The 22,420-nt window shown below is 48.8% G+C and overlaps 1 protein-coding gene across 2 annotated transcripts in view; it reads right to left on the bottom strand.

Annotated features, from left to right (window-relative positions):
* The window catches only part of COL27A1 (collagen type XXVII alpha 1 chain), a 126,985-nt gene that overhangs the window by 10,131 nt on the left and 94,434 nt on the right, over positions 1-22,420 (bottom strand). For both annotated transcript variants that reach the window (XM_021413746.1, XM_021413745.1), the window contains exons 38-47: positions 10,481-10,534; positions 10,039-10,146; positions 8,750-8,803; positions 8,546-8,599; positions 4,030-4,086; positions 3,817-3,870; positions 3,076-3,129; positions 1,969-2,022; positions 402-455; positions 217-324 (exon numbers count right to left, since the gene is read on the bottom strand). In XM_021413746.1, coding sequence (XP_021269421.1) covers positions 217-324; positions 402-455; positions 1,969-2,022; positions 3,076-3,129; positions 3,817-3,870; positions 4,030-4,086; positions 8,546-8,599; positions 8,750-8,803; positions 10,039-10,146; positions 10,481-10,534 — 651 coding nt within the window. The remainder of the gene's footprint in view (positions 1-216; positions 325-401; positions 456-1,968; positions 2,023-3,075; positions 3,130-3,816; positions 3,871-4,029; positions 4,087-8,545; positions 8,600-8,749; positions 8,804-10,038; positions 10,147-10,480; positions 10,535-22,420) is intronic.

The raw sequence follows: 22,420 nt of genomic DNA, 5'->3' as shown, positions 1-22,420 counted from the left end.
AGCTATTTGTCAGACTAGATGCACTGATTTGTTCACAGACTTCACCATGCAAAGGCGAAGTGAGATACGATGAGCAACATATGATCCACTCTGGGTATATGGAAACAGGGATATCTACAGCTGGACTACATCCATTTTTCCTGTGTTCCCTTTTGGTTTTCCAGCTCGTAAGTTGCACTTGCTATTAATGCTATGAGGTCACAGCTGCAAACTCACCAGCATCCCAGGCACGCCGTCCTTCCCAGGCACTCCGTCCACTCCAGGGGCACCCTCCTGGCCCTGCCTTCCCACCACTCCTCGAGGACCAGGTAGCCCAAGGGTGCCCTAAAATCACAAAGATGTCAGCAATGGAGCTCCTGAACAGCATTTTTTGTTCAGGAAATGGATTTTTTTTTACCTACCGGTGAGCCTCTGCTCCCTGCACTGCCTCGTGCTCCTTGCTTTCCTTTCTGACCCTGCAAAGAAAGAAAGACATCTAAAACTGCAGCAGTTCCAGCACAACTCCACTTGGGCGCCTGACTTCAGAGTGTGCTTTTGGATAATGGTTGGAAAGAGTTTTATAAAAAAGGAGATTTATAAAGTCAGTTGCTCCAGCACTGGAGAATGAACTGCTATTTGGTTTTATTACAAGTGATTCTTCGTATGTCTTGAGAGTTCTAGGGCAGGCATGAATAGCTAGAAGGCAAGGACCTACATTTTTCCTAATACAGAGCAGATGAGGACAAATAAAGCAGGATGAACTCGAGGGAGGACTCAATGCACTGGCAAACATTAGAACAAGATGCTCGAAACCTGCGTCCTTTGTCAGTTCATTGAAGCACAGTGCAGACCCACGGCACTAGCAAGTCTTCTGCAGGGCACACAGCGAGGGTGCTTCTTTCCTAAGTAGCTCCCTCTATTTTGGAGAGTTAATGGGAATGAAAAGGGTATCTTGTGACTAAAATTTGCAATGCTGCTTTGTGAATGAAGACATAAAAGAAATACTCCTGAGGGTTATTAGCTGCAAAATGGATTAATTTCTGTGGAATGAATGGAAAACTCAGCCTCCCCACCTTCACTAGGACTCGCTCAGTCAGGTCATGCATTAAAGCACTTTTAAATTGAAGCACTCCATTTTCTGTGCACTGGAGGACCAGGCAGGACAACTACATGAAATTAATACTCCTGGGGGTGCTTCCTCCGCTATCCATTACACCCAAAGGTAGTTCCAGGTCATCCATCAATGGGCAGAGTTCATTAATCTCATCAGCTGGTACACTCCTTGCCAAGTACACCCACTACAGACTATCTTCTGGCATTATCCCAGCGGGGTTGGATTAAAAATCCTGACATCTGCCATAAGGCAGCAGGAATTTGCTGAATATTGAGGTCACATACTTATGTTTTAGCAAATAAAGGCCCTATCTGTGAGAATAATTAGCATGCTGTCATTACAACCAGATGTGGAAGTCAGGGTAGGTACCACACTGAACCTCACAGGAGCTGCGTGTGCTGTGTTTTCTTGCTCAGTAAGGGCAAGAAGTTAGAGGGACTCTTCCAAGAAAGAGAAGAACCACATGGACTCCAAATCTGGAAAGTTTCAAGCCAGAAAAGTTTATGGCTCAAGTGAAGCAACTTGCCTGGCTCAGATCTCCTTAGGGGCAGACGAGCTCGCTGTAGCTGTAGCAGCACATGCAGAGTTATGGGAAAGAGACACAGCTATGGCAATGACTAAAGACTTGCCCCAAATTCACTTTTCATGCTGGAGCTGGTATTGTCTTTATCCATTCCAGCTCCATAAAGCCAACCAGCTATGGGGTTGGACACTTCAATACATATTTACAGCCCTCCCACTAGTTTCTCCACAGCCTTTCAAGGTATAGACCTTCGGCCAAATCACAGGTGCTGGGGAAAAAAACATCAGAGTTCTCTTAACCAGACATTTTCTTCAAACTTGGGATGCTACAAATCCACCCTGCTGAAACCTACCACATCACCTTTGGATCCCTTTGCTCCTGGCTGGCCTGGTGGTCCAGGATCCCCCTACAAAACACAAGCATGAAAAATCTGCTTGAAATTCTCTTCTGGCAATATCTTGCACGAAGCAGAAAGAACAGCATTTTTTTTGTGCCCTAACAACACCGACCGTATGGAAACAATTCACAGGAACAGCCTGTGCTCAGACAGGCCTCCTGGGGGAAAGAGAGCAAGGAATTGTCTCCAGAGAGCATTTAACAGGGTATCAACTGGAGAAGAAGCAGTGCTACCCCCTCACTTGGGTGGTGCTCGTGTTTGGGGAAATCGCTCACTAAATTCCAGATTGCACCTGGAAAACCGTGCTGAGAAGTGAGGAGGAAGGAGCCTGGTTTGGGAAAGGCCCCGTACAAGCTACGTGCAGAACGAGTGCTTCATCCGGCGAGCACATCCCCGTGTTGGTACTACCTCTCTTCTGCACGCTGCAGCCCTTCCCTTGGTTTGGCCTGGATGTCCTACATCGGGGAGCAACCGATGGAGAAGTGAAGCAATTCCCCATCATACTCGTCTCCGTCCCCCATCACACATGCCTCCATCCCTTCTTCTGGCCTTCTGGATTTTTGTGTGTGTATTTGTATTGGACATTTTCTGGATTAGTGCCAAAGAAATACACGGGAAAAGGATTAAAGAAGCCCTTCCCTTCAATTTGGATTTAATTTAGTCTTTCACAACACATTGGTCTGAGAGGAAATGCCATGCAGGCAGAATGAGATGGTCCCACACTGGAGCAGCTCTCCCCAAAAGCACCATTTCCAAGCGGACCCTTCCAGCATCATGGCCATCTTGCACTGCCCATCTCCTAAGCTTTCAAGTCCCTCCTGGACTGTTCAGAAAGACAGTTCCAGAAATAGGCTTTTGGGAGTGCCCCCTGTTCTATCACCTGTTTTTTGGTCTCAACACACGACACAAATTGTCTGTCTCAGAGGCATGGGAGATGGAAATGCACACACTGCATGTCACAGCTCAGCACACGTTCCCTACTGCAGCCCTTCCTACCTTCCTGCATCTGATTTTCACATGCATGTCACACTGGGTAGCTTACAATAAAGCAGCATTTCTTACAGGTAAGCCTTGCTGTCCAGGTTTTCCTCTTTCTCCATCAAGCCCTTCTTGACCCTTAAATAAAAAACAAGAGAGGGAACATTTGTTTGTCCTTGGGTATTTTTATGGCAATGATGAACAAACACAGATGCAGCACGCAGAATAGGGCAGGGTAAGATAAATAAACTGCATTCTGCAAATACACAAATGCTTAAGCTTATGGGCAGCATACATGCTACTGTGGATACGCATTGGAAAGAAGTAGCTCAGAGGAACTGCTAGTCACTATGTAAGCAGGAAGGAATATCTTCTAATACACACAGCATCAGTTTAAGTTAACAGTTGTAGACCGCTGTCCTACAAAATATGGCAGCAGCACTGCTGCTCTGGTGGGTTTAAACTCTGTGTGTTCCTGCAGTGGGTTGCTCTGACCAGTTAAAGCAACTGGATTTTGGATGGAGGTGAGGCAGCCCATGGAGCCTTTTCAGACCAACACCAATTCTGTCCCACAAAAAGGGAATCAGGCACAGCTCTGGTCTTGCTTTTGAGGGAAATCCTGTTAAGGTTTTGGAAGCTTCCAAATACCCAAGTTAACAGAGATCTTTCCGTGGAACAGTCTGCAGCCATTGGCACATCAGCCTTGAGTTTTGTCCAGCATTACATGATCTATCTCGTACATGTCTTCTCCAGGGTATTTTCTTGATAACCACAAACCTCCCCAAGACAATCATTTCTGAATCACATACTGGGAATACGACTCACAGGATAACCAGGGTCTCCGGGCTCCCCTCTATCTCCTCTGTCACCAATGGGACCCTACAACAACACAACAAAGACATAAGTTAGACGTTAAATATCCTGTTATCGGCAGAATCTTGATGGCTTATGTATGTTGGACAAGTAAGGAAGCATCTCAGCTCATCCCCTGGCAAAAACCAGGCCAGCATTGATTAGGGAAGGGATTCAACATCTTACTCTGTCTCCAGGTGGTCCCTGTGGGCCTTCCACCTTCCCGTCATCACCTTGTTCTCCCTGCGAGTAAAAACACTGTCATCAATACAGACTGCAGCCAATATGGCAGATGTTTCTGTCCGGACCTGATCCAGTTTTCTCATCTCATGGGCTCCTAAGTCAAAGTCTGTGTTGATTTTACTAACTTTTCACGTGCACAATGTCAAAATTATTATTATTATCTTGTTTCACGTCCTCTAGCAAGCTGTTCACATTTCTTTCCTGATTTCTTTGGTGGTTGTTTCTACCTGGTCTAACCACCCTTCCTAAGGAACCAGGTACAAAGAGTTATTTTCAACAATTCCTAAAACGAAGCAAGAAGCATGTCATTAGAAAAATACTGCAAATAACAGTCCTCTGCCTCTGAATTTTATTGCCAGCAGTCAAACCAAACTCTTTAATTAAGCACTTCTCCACTCTCACTGAGTGCAGCTGGGGCTGCCATGGGAACAGAGGTGGTCTGGATGGGCTGCTGGCTTCTGTTACCCCACTGCAGGCTTCTCTGACCTTCTCCCAGGTGAGAGGGTCCATCCCTTACATGAGCATCTCTGCTCATTGATGGGACGCTTCCCAGCAGGAGCCCAGAGCTCATGGTTTGGCTGGCAGATAACTGAGGTCACTCAGAAATATCCAGAGAGATCACTCAAGGGTCTCCACACAGACATTGTATTTTAAAATTCAGTTGTGTAAGTCACTTGGGGTCACGGTGTTCTATTTTCTCTGGAGTTTAGCTCAGACATGGCTGTTTCTTTGCTCCTCATAGAAGATAGCTACTTTCCAGCTCCTCTGGTTTTTGGCTGCTCCCTATCTCTGTGTCTCTGGCACTCTGGCTCCTTAGGACGAACGCATCTCGCAGCTCCTTTGATGTGCAGCTCCTGGAGAGAGCAGGGCTTGGGGATTCTGGCACCGTGGAGCTGCTGTGTTTGCTCTGCGCGGTGTGCTCCTGGCACCTTCAACACCCAAGTCTACATGGCTATGCAGAGCCAGGTTTTCTCCAGGCTTCTGCAATCCTCAGCAGCTGGATCACCCTTTCTGGTGTATTTATGACCATCTTTGACTTTCTCTCCACTGCTCTCCTCTTCTGCTGGAGTTGGAGCTGCTGATGGTAAGGATACCTGTGAAGTTTCTTAGTGGGAATTTCGCTGGGAGGTGCTTGGGTGCTTTGCTTATACGTGGGGTTTGATAATAACACAACTGGAGCAGCAAATAACCAGCAGAGAAAAGCTCTTTGATGGCGATGCCAAAGCTCACTTTCTTTAGGAACTGGGCACACTCTTTGGAACCAGGGCGATACCACTCCTGAGACATGCTGACCCACGCTGACCTCTTGTGGGGCCTGAACTTTGCAGCTTGGTAGAATGAGACTCCAGATTTGGCAAAATCTCTTGCAGTTAACCCCAACAGGTAGCAAAGAGCTCAGCACATCTCGCTCCATTACGTGCTCGATGACAGTGGCATATTCCTTCTTTGCTGCTTCCAAATTTGTTGGATGAGTGCTGCCAGTAACTCCCAGGTTGTGGTTATGCATGGCCACGAGGTCACGGGGTGGGTGGTGAACTCCAGTCTTCTTGGAGGTATGTTGGTAAACGAAATACGTGGGGAGAAACTGTGCCAGGATGGCTTAAAAATATAGCACTGAGCAATATGGATGGAGAGATTTGGGGGCAGAACAGAGGAAAAGCAAAGCAGTGCCTAAGGGGCTCTGCCAGCAGTTTCCAGCGCTAAGGAACTTGCTGGGTGAAGTTGGCAGCAGAAGACCTGGCAACTGGTTCACTTTCTAGCCGCTATCAAAAGAGCGCGGGAGAGAGGGGAAACAAAGGCACCACTTCTCAAGTCTCAGGAGAAATAAACAAATCCCAGCAGACGTGTTATGGTACAGCAGTCCTGGCACCAGCAGGATGTGAACACCTTGCCACGCGGAGCTGAGATGGGTGAGAGGAACTCAAGGAAAGCTCCCAGTTCTGGGAAGTGTCCAAACTCACAGACTCTCTCCCCAAAATCCGAGTGGCAGTTTTTGTCCCTTGAGTCCAACTGCCACTTTGTCCTTTGTCTTCAGAGAAAATCCTGCAGGAGTGGTCAGCTCTAGGGCTGCGAGACGGAGCTCCTCCAGGACTTCCTGATGCCTCAGCTGCTCGAGAGGGAGATGAAAGGTCTGCACTAATTCTTTGGAAAGTTGCAGCGAAAAAAAGTTAGAGTAAAGGGCAGCAAAGTAAACATGTTGGGATACAAATGGAAAATGCATGGAGAAGAAGGGAAGGCTTGTTATTGTTGGCTCCCGTCCCAAAGTGAGATACGCCAGTTTGTAATTTTTAAAAGGATCCCATCTGGACTGCTTTAAGCAGCTGCCAAGTGCAGGCGTCTGCTCAGAGTAAGGCCTCTTTGAGGAGCTCTAAATGTATTAAATGTGGCCTGGTAGCTGGCTGGGATGGCACAATGGAGCTGCATTTACAACAGTGCCTCTCCCCACCCCATTTTCTGCTCTGGAAAAGGGAAGACCTTCCCCACCATGACATATCCTCCTTCTTCACCAAAGCTACATTTAAAGCATAGCTTAAAGTCACAGAACAGCCACAGTCCTATTTTCATTTCTGCTCCTGTTCTCAGATTCAGGCTTCCATTTTAACGTTTGGATGCTTGTACGAGACAACAGACGTCCAGAGGGAAGGAATCTGTCCTTAGGCTGGGATCAGCCTTAGGAGATAAGAAGGAAGGATGGGTAAGAAAACTTGTAGATGCAAGTTTTGTGGAGCAGCTGGGTGGTGCAGGGAATGGTGCTGGAGGCTGAGCAGGTGGCACTGGGCTCTCCTGGTTCAGCTGCAGCTGGCAGCCCACAGTCCTACCATCCTGCAGGGACGGGGTGAGATTTGGCTATCAATGGCCACAAACAGCTCTGACTGCTCTCAGCAGGACACATCAGATGCTTTGGAGTCTTTGCCAGGCTTCAGATTGGATAGAGTTTGTTTAATCATTCTTGGATAAGCCGTTTCATGCTGTTGCTGAGCTCTGACAATACAAGATCCATAATAATGACAATAATACAAGTCCCATGTTTGGGACGATGGCTTTCAAGAAGATGGCAAATTTAAATGTGGAGAGATTAAGAAAAGAAAAGCAGTAATCAAAATATAAACAACAGAGACATATCTGCACATCTCTTACTCTTCCTGCTCTAAAGCCAATAGCGACTTTGCTTTTAGTAGTCACAGCTCCCAACTTTCACGGGATGCTCAAGCATCAGCAGCGGGGCTGTGAGAAGGCTCTGGTCAGGCTGTCAGCTGGACAACGTGCTTGGTTGTGAGCCCTTGCATCACCCTGGGCTCTGCTTGGCTATCATTCAGTGCTGGCCAGCAGCACATACCTGGGCACACTGCTGCAGGAGGCAACGGTGCAACTGGGGAGGGCAGCACGAGAGGGGCTGGGGGCAGAAACCAGCGAGGCAGTGATGGAGACGTGGGTGGAGCAGCAGGAAAAGAGAGAAAAAGCAGCATGTGCTTGTGCCTTAAGCAAAATCTCTGAGGCATGGGATGTGCGTTAGTGGAGCGCAACAGCTTGCCCTGCCACATCGTCTCCTGGCCACCAGCACGAGGAGTCTGCAGGCAGAGTAGCGTGAGCAGGGTGTCCTGACACGGACACGATGCACGCAGAGCCCCAGCAGAGACGTGCCCTTGGGATCTCTGAGTCTCACAGACTTCTTTTGCAAGCAGTGAGGCTGCTGCTTGCACACGTCCATCTGCAACCACACGCGAAAGCTCTCAGCTGCGGTGCTGGGAGGTGGAAAATGAGCAAAATGAATTCGCACATCTTTCCATTTCCCTGGGACCCCGGCACTGACCGTTCCCAATCCCCACCACCTCCCTGCCTGTGATGGGGGAAGGAGCATTGCTGCTGCTACCGCAGCACGTGAGGGGCTCCAGCGGCACCGCGCGCGGCCAACGCCAGCTGGGTTAGCCTGGGAGCACAGCATCCAGCCCCGCCGACAGGAAACCATTACGGCGTGAGTCACTGCTCCAGCCTGAACTGGTTACGGCCGCGCTGACTCAGCAGAAGGGGGAAAAACGCAAGGGGAAAGCCGGTGTGGAGAGAGCTCTGAGTCAGCCCAGCACCCCTCAGCGAGCCCCTCGCTGCAGCTGGGCTGAGTCACAGCAGTGAGGAGGAACAAGGGGCACGGGCGATGGGGAGCAGCTCTGCTCTGACAACCTGCCGGGCTGGTTGTAGCACCGGTGGGCTGAGCATGGTGGTAACTCAAGCACACACAAACTTTGAGACATGGGAAATCTAGTGCTGAAGATGGCTATGGCAAGACCCTATTTCAAGAACAGCACCAGCACACGCTCTTGCTGTGGGATACGACCATTCCTGCCCTTGTCCAGGCTGTGCAAGCCTCCAGGGGCCGAGCTTTGGTGCTGATGCTGTAATGGTGATGCTGCAGAGTGGAGCAGTGCTGGCTCGTGTGCACTGCAGAGCTGCTCTGCTGCCTTACCTTCTCACCCTTCGGCCCCGGTGGTCCAATTGGCCCTGGTGGTCCCGCGTGTCCCTGCGGAGAGCAGACAGCACATGAGGAGACAGGAAGGAGTTGTCTGAGCCAAAGTCCTGCCTGGATTTCTGACATAGCCGCATGCTGGAGCAGTACATTTGTTACAGCTAGGAACTGTTAGGAGATGGAGGATGAAAATAAAACCCTCACCTGGTAACCCTTCAAGCCAGGATCCCCTTGAGCACCCATCCTTCCTGGAGCACCCTGCAGAAGCAAGCACAGGAAGGACCATGAGAGCAGCCTGTAGGCACTGCCCACAGGCATGGGATGCAGCGGGTGTGAATTCTTTATCTGCCCTTTTGGACATCTTTATATCCAAATTAGCATTGTGCTAGGAAGTCCACCAGTGAGACCATTCCCATGCGTGACCTAATCCTGAACTGCAGGGAGGAAACCTGTTGGTGTGGGTTCTGAAGGCAGGAAGGGAGTTTTCTGGGTTGTGATGAGGGCGTTGCAAAAGCTCTTTGTTGCATCTCTATCAATCTGCACAAAAGGGCTTAAGCCATATCATCAGATTAAAACAAAATGCAACCTTTCCAGATAAGCCCATTTAGTGTGGAAGAAAACCCTTTCCTCAAGACAGGCTGCAGAGACGTGCTCAGACACTGCTCTACTTGCTGTGAAATAATCTGTGGAGACGCTGCCAACGAGTACGAAGGGAGGACATATGGGGAGGCCATAATTTCTGATGCAGGAAAACACTATCAGCAGAACCCTTATTCCATCATTCACTTGCTACTGTTCTGAAACATCATCGCCATTCCTAGTTCATAAATAACTCCTGATCTTTCACTAAGTTCAACCAAACAAAGTGCAAAAAGTTTCTTTACCAGCCTGCAATACACGAGGAGATTCTAGTAACTTACTGCTGCATAATGAATTAATTTGTCTCATGTAAATTAACTTTCTTCCCTCTCTGTCATACTACTGTTGCTGAAAACCTCACCTTCAGGCTGCAACTCAAACCCTTTCCCATGCTATGTTTCCTCCTGCTGCAATTATTTTAGATAAGTAGATCAAGAGTGGGTGTAGAAACAAGGCAGAAATCCAAGGCAGAGTTCCTTCTAACAACACAGTTTGACTTGGAAGCAGCTCTTACCATGAGTGTGGAGTCTCAAAGGGAAAGATCTTAGCAAAAAATAGCTGTCAGATCACTCCATTCGCAAGCAAAAATCCCCAGTATTTCAGCCTGTCTGGGGAATTGTACAGAACTGCAGCGCGAGCTGGGGTCATGGGGCATCATTGCCACCACCATGGAGCCTCTCCTCTGCTGCTCAGTGCAAGCGTTATGCTCTTTTGGTCTATTTTACCATCTACCATCATTTCACTCTCTCTGATCTGAAGGCCCTGTTGGGCTCTCTGCTCCATGCGGGCCCATGCCCAGCACAGCTAGCCACGTTTCTGGTGTTGTGTTCAACCATTTGCAGAGCTCTTCTCACCATAGGTCCCAGGGTACCTCGGGATCCTTTAGGGCCTTGGTTCCCCTTCGGCCCCTCCTTCCCTGGAGCTCCTGCCTCGCCAAGCTGCCCCTGGTAGCCCTTGCTGCCCTGCAGAATGAAAGCACAGAGGTTAACACAAGACAAAACAGCTTCTACAGACAACTACAAGGGTGGTGAGGCACCAGTGTGAGGGTGGTGAGGCCCTGGCACATTCAGAGGAGTTGTGGATGCCCCATCCTTGGAGGTGCTCAAGGCCAGGCTGGGTGAGGCCTGTGGCAACCTGATCTGGTGGTGGGTGGTCTCCTGTTCATGGTAGGGGGCTTGGAACTAAATGATCCTTAAGGTCCCTTCCAACCCACACCATTCTATGATTCTGTGATCAAAGATGAGCGAAGAAAGTGAGATCTAGAGGAGGAACTGTTATCAGTGGCAGATTTCTTACCTTCTGACCAGGTCTGCCCTTTTCCCCCTGTTTTCCTGGTTTCCCTTCTGGTCCCTAGGAGAGCAAAAAAAAAAAAAAACAACAAAAAAGCTGTTGGAATGAGAAAGCAAATAAATCCAATCCCAACCAGCACCCTGTTCACGATGCTGGTGCACAGAACCCTAACAGCATCCTCACCCATCCTGTCCTATTCCAGGGAGCCAACAGGTTGGTTAGGCAGCCATGCACAAGGACACAATTCCCAGGTACTACAGCAGGAGCATGGCCAAGTTCGTTCTTGAGTTGCTCCGTCTCATGGATGAGAAGGAAACCTCATGGCTTAGAGGAGGAAAGATCTCTGTGCCCACTGACTACAGAACATTGCTGAAAGGTGATGGTTTTCATCTTCTGGTCGCATGCCAAGGACAGGCAGGTGTCTGTCCTTGAGGATGAAAAAGGGGGATCTCAGTAGAGTTCCTTGAAGTTAGCACTCACTGAAATGAAAAATGGAACCACCCCAGACACTGCTACAGGCTGAGGAAATGTGGGAAACACATTTCCTCTGACCCCTACACAACTCTTCCTCCAGTCCATGAGCAGAGCAGCCATCTGTGCACTGCTGCTCACAGAGCTGTACTGCTCACCATCACCTAATGCACTCAATTGGATGTCAGTACTCTGGATACGGCTCTAGAATAATGGCAATGAAAATACTGCTTCAACAGCAATTCTTTACCTTCCCACTGCAGAAACAGACCGTAGTTTCACTATCTACCTGCCATACACAACTTCTTGATCACAATGCAAAAGCTCTCCCTCAGTGCTATTATTACTGCAATCGACAGCACACAGAAATCACAACATCCCGAACTTGGTTAGCAATAGGCTGGGGTGGAAAACTTCAGGTGGGAGCCACAGTGATGAGAGAGACACTGGCCTGCTTTGTGCACCTACACGGGTGCCTCCGTGCAGCAGACCCTGGCAGCCATCCTTGCAGATGAAATGAGCTGTGGCAAGCACTAAATTTAGCACACTCTCCTCAGGGAGCCCAGGGAATTTATTTTTTCAGTGTTTGGCCTTGCTGGCTGCAAGGCAGACAACATATTTTGGATTTGACCGAATCAAGCAAAAGCACCACTGAAGAAAATAACTCGTAATTTTTGGCAATTGTGACAAACTTTTCAACAGCATCTACACACCAGTGCAGCATCTCCCCCTGTGCAGCGTCGGGTAAGGAGGTATTGTGTTCACCTCTGTAAGAAGGTATCGTGTTCACCTCTGCTGATGTTGCAGAGAGCTACTGGCCTCTCAGGTGAACAAAAGCAACTTACAAAGGGGCCCATGACTGAGGGTTTCCACTCTGATCTGAAACATGGGCCTCCTAGGTGCCTGCTCTTGCACAAAGGAGCAATTCAGGCTTCTAATAGCCCTGAAGAACTGTGTCACTCCTTCACCTCCCCAAAGGGAATAGCTCCACTTTCCGAAAGTCAAACACTTCAAGTGCACACCTTGCCAACACCACCAGAGCTTCACAAAGGACAGGTCCCTGTGAGGACACACAGGTCCTTTTCTGTTGTCTCTTCCATTTCGCTTGGGGCTTTGTTTGCTATTTCTGTGCTGCCCCTTTTCAAGAGGGCACTTTTGCAATTAGTTTCCCACAGGTGATGAATTGCAGGTCACCCATGTGATGCACACTTGTGACTGGAGCACAAAGACATAGTGCAACGGCAGCATCCAACTGGGCCACCCCTAGCACACTCTGCAGCCAACCTGACGTGGGACACGGAACCAGGCACTCAATTTTGCCACATATATGTCACTGGATATGTCAGATACATATTGGATATTATATATATTGGGCATATATATGTCACTGCACAGTGAAGCAACAGCAGCACCTGCAGACCTGATCTGCACCAATACTGTGATGCTTATTGGCTTGAAAATTTGGAGAGTGAGTAAAAACAAGACATGAAGAATAATGATGCAACCGAGATTTCTAATTAGTTGCATCATATTTTTTTTTCATCAGTCTTCCCGGCCTGTGCACTAAGATTTTTTGGAATTACAGGCAGTAGATATTTCTTGAGAATTGGAGGAAGCCCATTTTAGGCTAAATCTGTTCCTGGCCCTGGTGATGGCCAAGCTGCCAATCTTCTCCAGCAGAATAATTTTGCACACCGAGATGTGCTCCTGAATCACTGTGCCGCAAAAGCTCTTGAATCAAAGACTTCCATGTTACTTGTATTTGCCTCCCCAGGAGGAGGGTGTGTTACATTTGTAAAAAATGCAGGCAGCAGTGCATGGATTAGATGTACCCCTGATAAATGTGCAGGGCAGATGGACCCCTTCATTCCTGCAGGAGGTCACAGGGATCCCACAGCCATGTTGGAGGGGTTGTACTGGTCCTCACACCTGGTGCCTCTCTCATGGAAGCAATGACTGAAATTCGCTTCTGCCTTGCATCTAGAGTGTCTTTGCTTTTTGGGAAGGCAGGTTTGGGCATTAACTCATCCTTCTAAGAGATGACATTCCCACATTGCTCCTAAAATCTGCATTCAACTTCATGCTTGAATCATGAAGTGCAGATATAGGGCTAGAGCCATCTAGGAGAACGGAAAAAAACAAAACAAATCCCATCCTCAGCAGCCAAAGTCCTGTGCACTACAATAAACGGAATCCACAGAAGACTGTGCCATGTTCAGACAGGGTCTTGCTGCCCCTGGGCCTTCCAGATCATCTTTCCATGTTGGTGGGGTCTCAGCACAGACACGGGCTCTGATAAACTCCCTGTGCTGCCTTTTCCCCTGATGCTGCACTATCCTCACTGAGCAGGGATGGTCACCGTCTCCAGAAGGCTCTCCTGAGTCCCCCAGCCAGGGTGTGCTCTTTCTTTATGGCTGAGGATTAAATCTTGGCAGCACCTCTGCCTCCGGTCAGTGACAGCCGTGAGCCCAGCTGTCACTTGTGGTCAACCAGAAACCATCCCCCGAGGCTCCCTTACTGAGCTAGCTCTTGTTAAAAGCTTTGCTGGTATACATAAATGGGTCCAACCATGCTGACAACACCATCAGCAGAGACGTGGCTTGGATCCTGCAGCCTCAGCCACCTCCTCAAATGGAGCAAGCTCTATCAGCTAGGGATATTTCTGTGCTCCACCAGCACTGCTTTCTAGGACTTTGGCCAGAGGAGCTCTGCTGGTGAGCGGGAAGCCTACCACATGGCTGATTTTCCTGGATGTGCTTTCTCCAACTGCGCAGGAATTTAGCCCAGATGAATGTAGAGACAGCTCAACGTTTGCCTGGGGTTCCCAGAGATGTGGTATATCTCCTCGTGTTGTTCCAGATGCGCTGGATGTTTGGTGCAATCCCAGATGCTCACAGGGCACACACGTCGTGGTTTGCACAGTTCCAAGAAATCACCGTGCTGACACATGGCAGGGACACACGGGTGATGGCCAGCCCAGCAACCATTTGGTTGCCTTCAAAAAAAGGTCACATTTCCCTTTTCCCCATTCTTCTGACTCATCTGTCCAGGAATGGAAAACCTGGGGCCAGAAGAGGGAAAAAAAAACAACACTGATAAATCAAATTCAGTAGGACAGAATTCATTCTGAATGCATTCTGGGATTTGTGCAGGGTCTCTGTAGTCTCTCGGGGATCTGGCTCCTTTTAGGGCCTATTTCACTGCAATGTGAAGTTTCCAGGCTTCCCACCGTCCTTAGCAATGAGAGGCGGAAGATGTAGAGAAGTCTATACATCAGAATGATTCATTCCAGGTTCTTTTTGCTAGATTCAGATCAGCTGGGGTAGCGTGCCAATGCACTAAACACTTGAGACTTTTATTTTTGGGGTTTGTAGACATTTTGTTGTACGCTTTGGTGAAAAAGCAAATCTTCCTTCCAGGCTCCTTCCATGACCAAGATTATTTTTAAATGGTGATTTTGTGTACTGCACTTCTCATTAAAGAAACATGGTAGTTCCTTCTGAAGATAATGGTATTAGTGACTGGGAACAGCAGACAGCAGCAGTTTTTACAAATTCACATGCCTTGAGGCATGCTAAAATATCCCAGGGAAGCAAAATTCCATTGTCAGCTTCAGTAAGGACCCAATTCTTTAAGGTCTTGTAGTACAGCATTAGATGATGGCCGATGGCAGAAGCTGAATGATTTATTTTTCAATGCAAATTGATGAGTTTTTAAGGAAAAAAAAAAGAGGCTTTCGGCTGCTGATGGCCTTGGCAGCGACGTCGGATCTTTCGCACAGCGCAATGTTAATGTGAGCAAACAGATGCGCAGCCCAGCTTTAAATTCTCATGGCATCAACAATCAAGTTGAAATCCATGTTACGACAACAGCATGGAGAAAAACAAAATAAGGAAGTTGAATGAACTGCAGAGAGATATGCCCCGAACGGAGCCAAACACGGCTCTGCTGCAGACCCAACTTCCCCTACGCTTTGCGATGCTCTGCACATAAGCACTGGATCTCAGGAAGTGATCTCCAAGGCAGGACTCACCAGCCTGGTTGGACCCAAGGAGAACTCTGGCTCTTGGCCCTTCAGAGGGCAGCTTTCCATTTTTTCTTGCAGACCACAACTGGAGGAGGGCACACTGCCCGGAGAGACTCCTTCCCAAGTCCCATCTCGGTCAGGTTCAGGACTACTTGATGCTGTTGTGCAGAATGTTTTCAGGTGTTTTGGGTGTCAGTAAGTGGAGGTCTGAGGTCACTCCTGCCCACTAAACATGAGGCAGGAAAAAATAGAAGAACCAGAACACAGCCAGTGAGTAAAGAGAAGAAAGTGCCAATGGTGATGGGAAAAATAGTGATAGTTGGAGGCACTGGAAGCAGGAAGGGCAGGAAAGCTAAAGCAATGAAGGTAGTAAACATGAAACATAGGATGACCATGCCCATATTGTTCGAGGCCCAGCCAGCCAGCTCATTTAAAGGGAAATGAAAAAGCCCCATATCATTTCCTACTGCTCAGCAATGTCTCCATATGAGAACCTCTACTTAATAAACTTTGATCGAGAGAAGCCTCCCCCATATAGGACAGTTCACAAGCACTCAGGAAATTAGTGGGATTATTGGGGCCGGGCATTTGAAGACATAAATGTTTTGGATTTATAAGAAACACATTTCCTAATCTCTCTGCCTAGCCATAGTTTGGAAGCGGAGGAAACACAGCAGCAGCTCCTCAATGGGTATGGGGAAAGAAGAAAGACACAACTGTTCTTGAGAAGAAAGATCTGATTGTACTGTAAAGTTCAGAGGGCTTTGCTGGGAGCACTGGGAAGCAATGGGCCCTTGGCCTGCTTGTGGAAACCCGAGTGGTGAGTGTAGGTAGAGCTGGCTGGCTGACTTCAAAGAGAAAGAGAGATGGGGAAACCCTACAAGAAGACCCCGGGTGGAGAAACTACTCCTAGCATCACCACGGCTTTCTTTTCAGCTGAGTTCCTCAACTTAGAAAATGGAAAGCAAACCAAAACCTTCTATCCCAACCTCTCTGCTTTAGAGCAAGTCCTGATCTGCATGCAGATGTTGCTCTGAAATATTCAACTTTTGGTTTAGTGGATGAGAATGTCTATTTGACTCGTTCTGTTCTAAGCAGTCATAGCATAAATAAGCAAAGAGGACTGTGTGCAGAGCAGTGCTCTGAGCTGCTCTGGCTTGGGCTGATAGCTCTGAACTGCCTCTCATTTGTCGTCTCTGGAAAAACCATTTTTCCCCCTATTTCCTCATCCCTAAGGCAGTGCACGAGACAAAGATGCTGCTGATGGTGGCTTGATGGATGGGTGGGATGTGCAGGAGAAGTGCAAGCCCTCAACCACTGAGCTGGGAAGCTCTCATAAAAAATGTCACCAAAATGTCCCAAAGAACTGGCCACTTTTGGAAGCTGACCACTAGGAAGAAAGCAACAGAGAGAGCACTCGGGCAGTATAACTCCTATTTATGCCAATGAGCTCTACTCAGGTCACTTTTTCCTTCCTCAAACAACAGGGGTTAACATCCTCCTTCTGAAGGACACAAGTGCCCTGGGGTTGTGGAAGAGGAGGGGAATGAAATCCTCTCTCTCGCAATAAGGAGGGGAATCTTGGAGTAACTGCACAAAAAAAGCCTGTCTCCTTCGTCTGAGTCAGGAAAGGAACCGTGCCAAGACAATGGGATTTATTTCAAATTCTGGCTCATTTCAACTCCTATTAACTCTAAATGAGGACCAGCTGGGAGCAGCCTCCTTCCCAAGCGGCAGAGGCCATGCAGCGCCGACCAGCGCGCATCCAGGACCGATGGGACGCAGGGATGGCCACGGCACGCTGAGGAGGGCTCGGGGCATCAGGTGGGCTCAGCCACAGCACCGGGATAGCAGACAAACGTAACAAACAAACGAGCAATAAATCTTCCAAGCAGCAAAATCCAGCACGCACCTCCCCATCAAATGGGATGTTTAGATTTCCACAGAATAAGATGAGCCTGGGGCCACTGGAGATGCAGTTGTTACCAGAGCGAAGGAAGGACGGCAGATGAGGGCAGTGCTGCCCTGGGATTACAGCACTGCTCCCAGAAGGAGGAGGAGAACCTGGGGGCAGCACTTCACCGACCCTCACTCCAGCCCTATTCAGAGCAAAGGGCTTAAGCATGTTTGACTTCATTCCAAAGCAGCCCCATTCCTCTTTGATTTTTGATGCAAAGCAAATATCTGCATATGGCTTTGTTGGATGCTTCTCTACGAGAGTAATGACGCTTGTGGGTCATTCGGCCCATGGGCACACACAGCCTGCACTGTGCCCAAGGCACAGGAGTGGGGCTGCGGACCCTGCTCTCCTTCTGTCTCCTGCACAACCACAGGCAATCCCCACTGCTAGTGCCTCAACGCACTATTCAAGGGCTGTGTGAGGAATAACAACACTTGTTTCCTAGATGAGTGGTGCAAGGAGCTCGCTGTTACCACTGCTGGCACACCAAGCTCTGTGTTCTCCATTCCTTCCATCTCAGCCAAGGGCAAGCCCATGTCCTCCAGTTTAATGAACTTCTTCCAGTAGGGGCTCCATGGACCAGCACACAAACCTCAGCTTTTCCAGGAAACAACAGCTCAGCACATTATCAGAAAAACCCCATGGCTTCCTGCATGGACAACCAAGATCAAAGCCAGAAGTGACTCCAGGACTCAGCATTTTCAGAAAGCTGAGTGCCATGTCACTGCCGTGGTGCTGCCAGCTGTGGCTCAGCTCATGTGTTCACAGTGAATGGCTGGACTCTGTGACAGCAGAGCAAGGCGCTTTGTTGCAGAAAATCTTTGAATCATGTTTTTGGTGGCAGGAAACAGAAAAGAACAAAGAGCGAAAAACCACTCTGGGACAAATTCTGCTGTAAGTGGTGTTTGGACAGCTTTATACGAGAGCTGCATGTTGGATGAGAATTAGCTTCTGCCCAGCTCAGAAACCAGTCCCATCTCAGCTGAGTCCACAGTGCGGCGTTTCTGGAGTGAAAATGTGAGCATGGAGCAGAAGGTCCATCCTGAGCAGCACATCTTCCATCCACTTCAGGATTTTAGCTGGTAGATGATGGGGAAACAAGAAGAGGAGCATGTGTAAGCTGATAGGAGAGATGCTGTCCTCAAGACACCACCCAGGGCTGTGCATGGGGAGTAACATGGCCGGGCCCACAGGGCTGCAGCCAAGAGCCACGCGTGTTCCCAGTGCTCCTCAGCTGGAGAGTGGCTTTGCCCTTTCCAAAGCACTTTGAGCTCCCTCAAAAAGCCTTCTCAGATCTCCACTCTGGACCAGCTCTGTCATTAAACCCTCTGGGAGAGTAAACAAAAGAACTTTGACCGTGTCACACCCGAGCAAAGAGATTTACCAGCTCTTGAAGCTCCTCTGGTTTGCTGGTGCACATCTGCACCATACAGCACACGCAGCCAGATCTGCTCTGATGTAATTGTTTATGGCCATTTTTACCACTGGAGCATTTGGCTCGAAGCTCTCCGCGTCCTGACGTGGCTTGAATGACACTGCAGATAGGATTTCAGGTTAAAAAGGAAGTGGAAAAAGAAAAGAGCTCAGCTCCCAATTTTGCTGAACAATGAGGGATTTTCTTGTTTCAGAGCATGTTGCATTTCATTACCTACAGGCTCTCCAATTGCTTTCCTGGAACTGTAAAAACCTTGCTATCAGATGTCTGCCTTGTATGACAACCAGCACATTATGAAAACCACAGCGCGCAGCCATGGAGCAGCTGGAAACCCACCGCCTGCCTCCTGCCAACTGGCCTGGGCCCTTCGTGCAGCCAGCGGCTGGGCGGCCTGCACTGCTGGCTGCAACCTCTGCTTCCTTTCATCCTTTATTGTACAGCGTGCGATCGACAGGCAGTCAGATCCTTTGGAAATGCACATCATTCCCCAACAACGTTCAACATACCCAATGTTGGTTGGGTATTTTGGACTGCATGGCACTGTCCCCTGATACAATTACCAGCTATGATGAATTAGCTTTTTGTTTTGGTGAACTACACTGTGATGCTTGCACTGCTGATGAACACCTTGCTGGAGCTCGAAGGGCTGCTCCATCCTCCATATGTCCTCATCTGTCCCACTGACTCTGCAGGGGACAACACCTGCTCCCTGCACTGTTGACCCTGGACCTGGACCTCCAGTCTCCAATGGGGGATGCCCAATCTGGTGCTCTGCAAGGGGAAGAGATTACCACCTCCTTATCACTCTCACTTGGCCAACCAGAGGTCAGGTGGCCAAGCCTAGAAGAATCAAGATGAAGTGACAGCAAGGAGTTGGCATTAGAGAAGTGGGAAACCACTAGGAAGAGATATCAGGTGAGATGGCAGCTCAGTAGGGATGCACATCTCTGATGAAAATTCTGAGATCTCAGCTGGATCCTGCACTCAGCTGTACGTTAGTGTTCCAGATGCTCTGATTCCTCTCTCCCTACCAGAGGGACAACTGGCAGGAGCAGGACCTAGTTCTGAACGGAGCAGTGTGAACTTGGACAGAGTGACCAAAAGATAGAGGATACTTGTGTGTCACGGCTCCAGCTGCCTTGAGCCCTGCCAGCCACAGCTGGGAGACTCATGGCCCATCTCCGTTTGTTTGCTGAAATCCACTGGCTTTGAAACATGCACATACTATCCCTGGAGACTCAGCTGGGGCCTCCCTGCTGCTTTTGTTTGAGATTTAAAAACTGGTTTGCAGATATGTTAACACTGGGGATGGCCGAGCCAAGTTAAAGCTAACGATCCTTGAAAAAAGTTTCCTGAGCAGCCAGGGAAGCTTGGGTGCACTCGGCTGGTAATGTACCAGCACTGGCACAGCTTCCAGGAAAACAACCTTTCTCAGCAAAGCAACACCTGTGGGACCAATTGCTGCCTCTTTCTGCATGACCCAGTAGGACTGCACGGCCCAAAGCAAGCACTGCCTCTCCCCATCCCTCTTGCTGCTCTGTCTTCAAGTGGTGTGCGAGTTCCTACGAGCCCAGCCAAGTCCTACCTGCTCTGGGGCCACTCGAGGAGCTGCCAGCACCAGGCCTTTCCCCCAGGCCAATATGTGCAAAGCAGGCTGAAAATGTACAGCCAGATCATTTCAGAGCACTCCACTGCCTCATTTCCTACATGTGTCCAGAGCATACAATGCTGAAGAGCCTTTTTCCTTTAGACATAAGCAAGACCAAGATGAAGACTAAACACGTCCTTGGTGTTAAGGAAAATTCTTCGGGAAGTGGTTTAGCTGCAGGGGCTTGCAGGGCGAGAGCCAAGCCAAGGCTGGAGAAGTTTGTCTATGGCTGCGTATGAGCACCAGCTTCCTTGAGCCAATATGAACCTCTTCCAGCAGCAGGAGGTGAGCTGCACACCCCCAGGTGCAGGTCAGTTGGTTGGCACAGCGAACCAGCTGGATCCTGGTGTCTCTGCCACTAACAGCACAGAAGCATTAACATCTCCACTATCACCTTTGTAGATGAGCAGGGTATCTCAGCAATACTGGAGCAGCTCCTCACAAATCCTGGTCAGGAACTGGTCACCGTGCCACCTTGGCATTTACCATTGTGTGAACACCTTCAAGTTTTTCCCCTGGTAGGACTTTTCTTATCTTTCTCCACCAGCCTTGAGAACCTCCGTCCATTGCACACTTCTGCAGGCCATGCCTGGATGGTGGTTGTGGTGTGTCTTGAAGAGACTGGTTTGACTTTTCATTGCAGTTTCCATTTGGAAAGGAGTGAGCTGTAGCTCTCACTAGTGGTTTGCATCTCTGATCCATGAACTTGGCAGAAATCTAAGGAAGATCCCACGAATACTTATACATTTGGTGGTGATGGATCAACGGTTGGACTAGATGATCTTAGTGGTCTTTTCCAACCCTAATGATTCTCCAATTCTACAACTTTTTCCATGGGAAGCTAGGACGAAAAACTCCAAGAATAAAGAAAAAGGAGGAGAAAAATTATTTGTACTTCTATCAGAGGACTTCCATCCCTAGATTACCTCAGCAAGCATGGAACTGCAGCCTGCGCATTAGGTAATGGCCCGGCGCTTGGCAGCAGGCAGCGCTATCTGGAGCCCTGCGGTCTCTGAAAGTCTGCTCGAGTTCAGACACACGGATATACAAAGGAACATATTAAAATAGTAGATGGAAATATAGCACTTTGCAGTGCGGGAATCTTGGCTCTATGGACTTTTTTTTTTCAATAAAACAGAACAGCATCATGTTCCCAGGGACATGCTGGCAAACAGTCTGCGAGAATCTATATTTCATACACTATAACTTAATATTACTTTTGCATGATTTTAGCATTTTTATTGGTTCTTAACTGTGCACAACATAAACACATGGAGCAGCCAGAAGCTGTACCCACCCTGCAAAGGGCTCCCTGCAGGCTGTGGGTGCATTTGGGGCAGGATTACAGCCTTGTTCTGCATATCTACGGTGTTTCCACCTTCTAGTCACGTCAGTGCTCCAATCCCCATCTCAGCCCCAAAATAACACAAATTCAGCCCCTTTGCTGCCTCCATTCCTCATGCTTTTCTCCTTGCCTCCCTTTTAGCCAACCACAGCTTCACCAAAGGCACAAACGACGTGCTCCAGCATTGAGCATCCACCCTGTGCTCAAGGGCACTGCAGGAATTACAAGAAACAAATCACTGACAGGCTCCCCATTTTGGGTAGAAGGATCTGGCTTTGCTGCAGAGCAGCCTGCTGGCACTGGGCAGCGTTGCCCCACACCTGGCACCACCAAACGAGCCCGAGGCTGGATCCTGCCCTGCTCCTCCAAACAGGACTGAGTGAGGGCAAATCAGAAACGAGTGATCCACATCTTGATGACCAACCCTGCTCCTATTTTGCAGGTTTTTAAAAATTTTTTTGCAAAAATAACTTACTGTGTGCCAACACTTGCATCGAGTCACATCTTGGACAACATCCTGCCCTAAGCAGTGTCCTGGTTCACTGCCTGCATCTCCCACTCAATCTGCCCCCACGTGTTTTGCTGCAAGATGACATGTCCTGTCACAGAGTATTAATGTTGACGGTAATTGCTATCCTTGCAATAATAAATAAAATGATGACTTAAGGCATATTTTGTTCTTGCTAGGGTTTTAGTGCAATCCAGCTCCCCAGACACAACATTGCAGGCTTTCATTTCTGCCATGGTTGTAGAAGGCTCTCAGCCCTTTGGACTAGCTGGTTTGCCTTCTGCAACCCAGGGCTCACTGTGTGCCCTATGTCTGAGCAGGGGAACACAAAAGGGAGCCCACACTGCACATCTAGGCCACACTCCAGCCATGAAGGTGAAAATCACCCTGCACACAACAGCTTTAGACAAGAGCACGAAGCACTCATTGCTGATCCCTTTGGGGCAAGATGCAACCCCCAGAATCACACAGATGGCCCTACGGAGAGGTGCGGGAGCTATGCTGGGCTCATGCACCCACCCAGCTACCTGCAATACACACAGGCTGCCTGTG

This window comes from Numida meleagris, chromosome 16 (assembly GCF_002078875.1).
Source record: "Numida meleagris isolate 19003 breed g44 Domestic line chromosome 16, NumMel1.0, whole genome shotgun sequence".
NCBI classification, from domain to species: domain Eukaryota; kingdom Metazoa; phylum Chordata; class Aves; order Galliformes; family Numididae; genus Numida; species Numida meleagris.
The sequence above is the reverse complement of the archived record's forward strand: the minus strand, read 5'-3'. Positions and strand labels throughout refer to the sequence as shown.